Below are 9,532 nucleotides of genomic sequence, written 5' to 3'. Positions count from 1 at the left end.
CACAAGCGCATCCTCGAGTACACGCGCGTCCTCAACCCAACACCTGTGCCAGCGGTCCTCAACCCAACACATGTGCCAGCGGTTCTCTGAACTATTATCCAGGCTCCCGTGTCTCTGTGAACCATTTTGGTAAAGGCTGCAGGAAGACTTAAAATTATGTTTCTGCTATATAAATTACTTCGAAAACCCCCCATTGAAGTTGCACAAGACCTTGGTGAGGCCGCAATTGGCGTATTCTGTTCCGTTTTGGCCATCCCTGCTATAGGAAGGATTCCATTAAACTGGAAAGAGGGCAGAGATGATTTACTAGGATGTTGCCAGGACTTGAAGGCCTGGTCTGTGGAGAGGTTGAGCAGACTAGGACTTTCTTTATTGCAACACAGGGGGTTGGGGTGATCTTAAAGGGGTGTATAAAACCACGAGGGGAGAGATAGGGGGGGTTTCATAGATTGGTTTATCATAGGTCGGGTTTTTTAACCCAGGGGAATCAAGAACCATTGCACATAGACGTAGGGTGAGTGGAAATATTTAATAAGAACCTGAGGGGCAACTTTGTCATTCAGAGGGTGGTGGATATCTAGAACGAGCTTCCAGAGGAGGTAGTTGGAACAGGTACTATACAGCATTTAGAAGACATTTGGACTGGCATATGGGAAGGAAAGGTTCAGAGAGCTATTGGCCGAACACAGCCAGGCAAATGGAACTAGTTTAGAGGTGGCATCTTGATCAGGTCAGGCGGGGGGGGGGGCACAGCTACCTGCTCCATGGTCGGATAGTCGGCGACTAAACCGTCTCCCCCACCTGGTTTGCCAGGTGAGGAGGGGGCTGTGGACCCCCAGCAGGACCAAAAACAAGACCTGTCAAAGGGTGGATGAGCTTCTAGCGAGCCAACGGCCGTCCACACTTCAGTAGAAGCTGCGATCACTGTCGTACACAGCATTGAAAGGAACGATGATAAAACAAACACAAAACACACCAAAACCCTATACTTCCAGCGGTGGAAGTCGGCAGGAAGTGGGACAGAGATGTGTGGAGCGTCCGTCACCGTTCCCGTTGGAGCCCAGCGCCACTGTATCGCTAATGTTGTCGACAATGATAAATGAATGAATCTTGTTCATCGTGGGCGAGTTGGGCTGAAGCGCCCGTTTCTGAATTGGTGCAAGTTGGATGATTCTGTGACTACAGGTGTTTGATCATATCAATAAAGACCATTACTCCAGTTTCCAATTCAATAAACCACAACATCACTTTATTATTGGCCATGTAACAACATTACTTGAACTCTAAAGTGCATTATCTTTACAATATATCAGAAGTTAGCAGCACCATGATACACAGTTCAAATAAATAGATGATTTAACAAATAAATTACGGTATGTGACATGAATCATAAATCGTCAGATATTCACAATGACCAACGTATAATTCCATAGTGTACACTCACGTTTTAATTCTCTTGTGTGTTTTATATTTACAATCAATAAATATGTTTAATAGTTTAGTTATGATCACAGGGACAGAATATTGCAAAATATATTTTTCTATCTTCACCTACAGAGCAGACCTGCAGAAATAAAGAAATACTCAATGGTTGCTGGGTATTTTAAACAAGCAACGTCATAAAAATATAGTCTATGAACAGTGACTGATAACTTTGTCGATAGTAGAAACTTAATTGGGCATCTTGGAACAAAAACGACTCACTGGGTTTCAATACAGAGACAAGACAGTAACTTGTAATGTATATGGATTCTGCCATATATATTTGCGATCCCTTACTCACTGGATGAGAATCAACATATTCGAGCTGATAGTTCCCATGGTCAAAGGAAGTAGAATCCTCTATCTAATGACTGCTGTAGCAGGTACAGTAACTGGACTTGTATCTAGCACTTTCCTCTCAATGCTGTTTGTTCTAACGATCCATAAATTGATAGATGGGTCAGTGGGGGAGTGGAGGGGGCTACATACTACACAGTGACCAGTGAAATGATTCAGATGGAGAAATCCCTTCAAACTTGCATCCTCACGTTGGAATAGTCCAGGGTATAAAGCCGCGGTGGCAAGTTGGAGACCTTTCATCATTACACCCCTCACCTTGGAAAGCACATTTCTAAAATCAAGCAAAATGCAACAGGTCCAAAGACACGGAATGTTTTAGCATTTTTGTATTACTGGTGAATTACAAGATGTGTTGAATGTTTTGAATTTTAGTCTACAGAATTATATATTTGGCATCTTCACAGAGGATTGCATCATTAACAAGTGCACACCTGAAACTTCAAGAAAACGTTCTAAACCGGACATTTTCTTTTTTTCTCTCTAGAAAACAAGCGATGAATCACGTTTTCTATAAAATTAGTTGTTTCCAGAGACAATGTAGGTGCAAGTTGTAACATTCTAAACTCTAGAAGCGTCTGAGCTTCACAGGACGTCCTGAAGATGCTTTGGGTAAGGAACCAGCAACAGTTTCTTCTTTTCCTGAAGCTAATTATGAGTTTAGAAGAAGGGTCTCGACCCGAAACGTCACCCATTCCTTCTCTCCAGAGATGCTGCCTGTCCCGCTGTTACTCCAGCATTTTGTGACTATGGGTTTAGATTGGTGGGCTGGCCATTTTTAACAAATATGTTGATCAATAATGATGGGTATTTCACCCATTGAAAAGGTTGGACTTGAAAGGTCATGCACTGAATGATCTCGTAGAACAGAACAGCACAGGAACAGGCCCTTCGGCCCACAATGTCAGTGCTGAACATGATGCCAAGTTAAACCAAGCTCCTCAGCCTGTACGTGATCCATATCCCTCCATATCCACATGCCTCTTAAACATGAAGCCTCTTAAATCATATCTGCCTTCACCACCCCCCCAGGCAGCGTGTACCAGGCCCCCACCCACCCTCTGTTTTGTTCTCAGGGCTATGTCCTCTTGTCTGACATTTAAACCGCGGAAAAAAGCTTCCGACTGTCTACCCTATCTATGCCTGTGGTGATTTTATATATTGTGACCAGATCTCCCCTCAGCCTCATGGTACATAACTATACTGAAAGATTAAAACAACAATGTTTTCACTTGGATATACGTGTGTGCCAATGTCAATACTTGTCAATGCAACTTAATCCAGAGTCATTAGAGTGGGAACAGAATGTAATTATTTTGGGCTTTGGAAGGTGAAAGGGTGGTTTTACTATGATTGGGGGGGCAGTGTGATTAGACATGTGCTGGGGGCCAGAATTGGGGGGGACTGCAAATATCTAAGGCAGTTGTAGGGCTGGCTAACTGTTAGATATTTAGCCAGGGAGGGGCGGTAGATGACGTGGAGGGAACGGCACAAAACGATGAGAACTTTGAAGTCAAGCTGTTGATTAACCGGGATTCCACTCGGTGATGTGGGTTAGCACGGGAGTGATGGGGGAACAGACTCGGTGCAAGATAGAACCTGGCAGCACAGGTTTGGATTGCTGCCAACTTAGAAAGTTGAGAGCTGGAAGCAATGACTGTAAAGTCGTGGCTGGAAGTAACTTGTTCAGAAGTGATAGTTTGTGTGGTTGATGGGCTGAATCTGAGCCAGGGATAAGTCATGTTACAGCGAATGAAATCGGCTGACTTGGTGGATTTGTGGTTAGAAACCTCACTGGTATTAAAAATGCTCTTGCCCAGAAAAGTAACCCGCACACTGTGATTATATGTGAGAATCGCTCTGCCAGTGGTTAGACCGGAGGTGTTTCTTGGAGAATGACCCTGACCAAATGAACTTGTACTGGATTCAGCAAACATCCAGGAATCTCTGCAAGAAACTGCAGAGTTGTAGATGTAGCCCAGTGCATCACACACACCACACTCCCCACCATTGTAGATGTAGCCCAGTCCCACACACACCACACTCCCCACCATTGTAGATGTAGCCCAGCCCAGTCCCACACACACCACACTCACCACCATTGTAGATGTAGCCCAGTCCCCCACACACACACACCACACTCCCCACCATTTACTCCATCTACACTTCCCGCTGCCTCGGAAAAGCAGCCAACATAATCAAAGACTTGTCCCTGTCCCACCCCGGCCATTCCTTCTTCTCCCCGCTCCCGTCCGGCTTGAAAGCTCGCACCACCAGACTCAGGAACAGCTTCTTCCCCTCTGTTATCAGGCTTCTGAACGGCCCTTCCATAAGCTAGGGTACTGTCCGATTCACCTCTACCCCATTGTGGACATTGGACTTTGTCTGTGGAACTGATGCGCTACAATGCTGCGAACTATATCCTGCACTCTGTATCTTCCACCTTGCTCCAACTGTTGGACTGGAGTTTGACTTGATAGTGTTTACTGTATATATGGTATATCTGCTCTGAGTTTTTCCAGCACTTTTGTCTACCTGCACTGTGTACGTGTTGGACTCGTGCACTTGGACGTGGATCAACGGGAGAGGCTGATGAAACACCACAGTTCTGTGCAGTGGAACAGCGGGTCAGGCAGCATCTGTGGAGAACATGGATAGGTGACGTTTCACAGAGTGCTGGAGTAACTCAGCGGGTCAGGCAGCATCTGTGGGGAACATGGATAGGTGACGTTTCGGGTCGCGGCCCTTCCTCAGACTGACTGTGTGTGTGTGGGGGGGGGGGGGGGGGGGGGGGGGGGAGGGGGGGAGGGGCGGGACAAGGCATCTCGATAAGACACAGAGTGCGGAAGTAACGGCGGGTCAGGCAGCATCAGCACTTTGTGTCTTTTCTTGTAAACCAGCACCTGCAGTTCCTTGTCTATCTACGCTCTGTACGATGCTCTCTGAAGCCATGTGGTGTACAGGGCGTTATAATGCAAGGTGCAGGTGTGAATGGATTAGTTTCATTGCTGCCAGACTATTGTCTGGAGGTGACTGAGCGGATGTCACGCCTCCGCCTGGTGTCTGGGCGATTGTTAACCGGCGAATGCGAGACTCATCTCGGGCAAAGTCTATAAACTTCAAAGCAAAAACCGTGAGAGGGAGAGGACAGTGGCGCAGCGGGTAGAGCTGCTGCCCCACAGCGCCAGAGACCCGGGTTCGATCCTGACCCCGGGTGTTGTCTGTGTGTGGAGTTTGCATGTTCTCCCCGTGACCGCGTGGGTTTTCTCCGGCTGCTCCGGTCCCCCCCACACTCCAAAATCATGCAGACTGACCTCGGTTAATTTAGCTGTGAAACGGGCAAGGGGGTGGGTGGATGAGAAAGTGGGATAACATAGAACTAGTGTGAAGGGGGTCGGCGTGGACTCGGTGGGTCGAAGGGCCTGTTTCCATACTGTATCTTTCAATCATTCAGGCGGCGGTGGTTACCGGGGCGTTAGAGCTGGAGTTGGCCGGTGGGGATAGGCTTGGGGCGACTCCGGAGCCGGGTTGGGACCCGGGGGAGCGGGCGCGCCTGCGGTTCTGCACCCGGCCTTTCTGGGCCCTGCGGCTGCTGTTATTGCCCTGTTTCTTCCTTCTCCCGTTCTTCCTGGCGTTTTGGTGCCTGTGTGCGCCCGGCTTGTCCTCCTCTCTTCTCTCCGTCCTGGTGACCGCGTTGGTGCTGTTCCTGGGCCCCACGTTGATGAGAAGCACCGTCTCGCTGGCGGATCCTGGCAGCGGCCGCTCGGCCACCTCGAGGCTCCCGGCTGTGTTTATCTCGCCCATTACGTTGTTGAGCCAGATCCGTCGCCGCAAGGCGTGGATTGTCCTGGCCTTGTCGTTCATGAACTGGTGCTCCGTGACTGACCTCTTCCTACAAAACACAGACACCACACGTCTCGTTTCACATCACGTATCTGGGCACTCGCTCAAGCTCAGTTCCAACCTGCTCCAACCCCCTGGAAACCGCGGCAGAATCTCGCCAGCCGAGCGCAGCCACAACGAGCGCTTCTGTCAACTGCAGCTCAGACCGGACCAGACCGGCCCAGACCAGCCCAGACTAGCCCAGCCCAGCCCAGACTAGCCCAGACCAGACCAGCCCCGAACAGCCCAGCCCAGACTAGCCCAGCCCAGCCCAGCCCAGCCCAGCCCAGACTAGCCCAGAACAGACTAGCCCAGAACAGACTAGCCCAGAACAGCCCAGCCCCGCCTAGCCCAGAACAGACTAGCCCAGAACAGACTAGCCCAGCCCAGCCCAGCTTTGACTAGCCTAGAACAGCCCAGCCCAGACTAGCCCAGTCCAGACTAGACCAGCACAGACTAGCCCAGAACAGACTAGCCCAGCACAGACTAGCCCAGCACAGACTAGCCCAGCACAGACTAGCCCCGAACAGACTAGCCCCGAACAGACTAGCCCAGAACAGCCCAGCCCAGAACAGCCCAGCCCAGACTAGCCCAGCCCAGCCCAGACTAGCCCAGCTTTGACTAGCCTAGACCAGCCCAGCCCAGCCTAGCCCAGAACAGACTAGCCCAGAACAGACCAGCCCAGACCAGACTAGCCCAGAACAGACTAGCCCAGAACAGACTAGCCCAGAACAGACTAGCCCAGAACAGACTAGCCCAGAACAGACTAGCCCAGGCTAGCCCAGCCCAGGCTAGCCCAGCCCAGGCTAGCCCAGCCCAGGCTAGCCCAGAACAGCCCAGCCCCGCCTAGCCCAGAACAGACTAGCCCAGAACAGACTAGCCCAGAACAGACTAGCCCAGAACAGACTAGCCCAGAACAGACTAGCCCAGAACAGACTAGCCCAGAACAGACTAGCCCAGCCCAGACTAGCTCAGCCCAGACTAGCTCAGCCCAGACTAGCTCAGCCCAGACTAGCCCAGCCCAGCGCAGACTAGAACAGCCCAGCCCCCGCCTAGCCCAGAACAGACTAGCCCAGAACAGACTAGCCCAGACTAACCCAGACTAGCCCAGAACAGCCCAGCATAGACGAACAAGTTGCCAGAGTAAAACCAGCGGCCTCAGTTTAAGAATAAGGAGTAAGCCATTTAGAACGGAGACGAGGAAACACTTTTTCTCACAGAGAGTTGTGAGTCTGTGGAATTCTCTGCCTCACGGCGGGAAGAGAGGAGGACAAGCCGGGCGCACACAGGCACCAGTGGAGGCAGGTTCTCTGGATACTTTCTAGAGAGAGCTAGACAGGCTCTTAAATATAGCGGAGTCAGGGGATATGGGGAGAAGGCAGGAACGGGGTACTGATTGGGGATGATCAGCCATGATCACATTAAATGGCGGTGCTGGCTCGAAGGGCCGAATGGCCTACTCCTGCAAGTATTGTCTAAAACATAACAATAGAGAGAGAGAAGAAAAAAAGCCACACAAAGTGCTGGAGGATCTCAGCGGGTCGGGCAGCGTATGGACAGGAGCCAGTTCGGGTCATGACCCGTTTAAAGTCCACAGAAGATGCTGCCTGACCCTCTGAGTTACTCCAGTATTCTGTGTTTAAATCAAGTGCAATACTCAAACGATGAAAAAAAAAATCAACTGACGGAGAACGCCGTCTTATCTTCTATATTTGACAAGGAGTGACTACCCACATCCCGCCCAGATCGCCCGGAGCAGGAGAAACTTACTTGATGTTAATTCCATCCACAGGTTTGCCGTGTGTGGCGGTTGAAGAACATAAGAGGAATATAGCGATGGCCAGATGCTGACAGATGTTCCCGCTCTTCTCCATGTCACCTCTAGCAACCTGTGAATACATGAAGCGTCCGGTTAGCGTTCAATGCGGGGCTGGGACGCGCCAGCGTCTACTCCTACAGCCTGTCCGCAAAGAGATGTACGCGGCTTGTAAAACTCCCCACATGTGAAGCGACTCCGCTCCGCGCACTTACTACAGGGGGGGTTCCGCCTCTCGCCGCGTCGGACTCAATGCTGAGGCTTTATTGAACGCGAGCCGCCTGGAGGTAAACGAGTTCCCAGAGTATTTTAAAGAACATGCCAGCGCTACTAGCTGGCTCCCAGTCCCACTGCCAGCTGCGCGCTGTGTGGCTGCATCTAGCCGAGCCTCTCTTATGCCACAGACGCGCGGAACAGAGGCCAGAATTCAAACCCACGAATCACACAGTTGCACCCAAACCACTCGCGGCGAAAGTCAGTTTGATATATTTATATTTATATACAGCTCACCTTTCAGAAAACAAAAACATCCCAGCTTGTTTTAAAAGGTGCGACCTCTTTCGCAAATGCACAACCCGAGTGTATCCATTATCTAACCTCCTGATACTCGACATGGCAAGCTGATCGCATAACGTTTATAGGAACACCAAGTTCTGATATCATAGTTAACACTCACTCCATCCAGGAGAATATCTATCTGCCAATGGTTCACTAATTTCGCCACTCGAGCATCTTACGCGCTACACAAATTCCTGGAAGTTTTGACCGGGCGAAAGTTTTGACACCGGGACATCCAACCTGATCACCAGCATCACCCCACCACAGTAGTGCATTGACATTTAACCTACCACAGCAGGGCTGGAGGCAGCAGCGCGGCGGATTACTGAGTTCACGGCTGTCTGTGAAACTGAGAACGGGGTCTTCGGCGCACAAGTTGGTTGTTAATAGAAGCGCGGCGTAGGTTGAGTCCCAGCCTGGGTCATGCGAGCTCCGGCGCCGAACTTGCCACTACTGCTCCAGCCAGCGACAGACCCCAGCCTGATAAACACCTTCCCTCTGACATCACACCGCGTTAATTTGCGTTGAATCAGTCACTGCCCGTCTGAGGTTGGACATGCATATTGTAAACCATTGAGTTGGAACAAATTGGCCAATCCTTAAAGGGGGAGGGGGAAATGGCAATGGACCCAGGAAGGTTAAAAATAAAACCAACGTCATTATAGTCTATAGGCAGCCGCGGGCAGGTAGTAATCACATTGGCAGCACCAGTGTGTGTCCGGCTCTCAAAACACAGGGCGCAGGAAACCGGAGATCACCCCCCCCCCACCCTCACCCCCACCCCCACCCCCCCACCCCCCCACCCCACCCTCACACCCCACCCACCGTCAAACCCACCCCCACCCTCATCCCCCCCCACCATCACCCCCACCCCTCCCCCTCCCCACCCCCACCCTCACCCCCACCCTCACTCACCCCTACACTCACCCCCCCACCCTCACCCCACCCTCACCCCCACCCCAACCCCAACCCCACCCCCCCCCCCACCCCCACCCTCAACCCCCACCATCACCCCCACCCTCATCCCCACCCCCACCCTCATCCCCACCCCCCCACCCCACCCCCCCCAACCCCCCCCCCCCACCCCCCACCCCCCCTCACCCCCACCCCACCCACAAAGACTGGAATATTCAGCAGGTTGGGGGACTAAACTTGTTGACCGAAGTTGACCGAAGGCATTGGCTCTCTATCCGCTCACCTGCCCGCAATTTGCTGGCCTTACCTGGAAATAGATTTACCGGTGACTACTGAATCAGTTCATAGCTGGTATAAGTTTCAGGAAGACAGACACAAAAATCTGGAGTAACTCAACGGGACAGGCAGCATCTGTGGAAAGAAGGAATGGGTGATGTTTTGGGTCGAGACCCTTCTTCAGGCGCGTGTCTACAGTCTTGCATAAATATGGCTTTATAAACAGCCGCGATTCCTCGGCTATTA

The 9,532-nt window shown here is 51.2% G+C and overlaps 1 protein-coding gene across 1 annotated transcript; it reads right to left on the bottom strand.

The window, feature by feature from the left end:
• Window positions 1-5,132: 5,132 nt before the first annotated feature.
• pthlha (parathyroid hormone-like hormone a) lies at window positions 5,133-7,754 on the bottom strand. Its single transcript, XM_055650894.1, has 2 exons — window positions 7,492-7,754; window positions 5,133-5,731 (listed from the first exon to the last, which is right to left on the bottom strand). Exons 1-2 carry the CDS (start codon window positions 7,620-7,622, stop codon window positions 5,290-5,292), a joined length of 573 nt encoding a protein of 190 aa, XP_055506869.1. The 5' UTR covers window positions 7,623-7,754; the 3' UTR covers window positions 5,133-5,289.
• Window positions 7,755-9,532: the final 1,778 nt, after the last annotated feature.

The sequence above is a fragment of the Leucoraja erinacea genome, chromosome 19, assembly GCF_028641065.1.
Source record: "Leucoraja erinacea ecotype New England chromosome 19, Leri_hhj_1, whole genome shotgun sequence".
Lineage (NCBI taxonomy): Eukaryota > Metazoa > Chordata > Chondrichthyes > Rajiformes > Rajidae > Leucoraja > Leucoraja erinaceus.
This window is presented reverse-complemented; position numbering and strand designations above follow the sequence as displayed.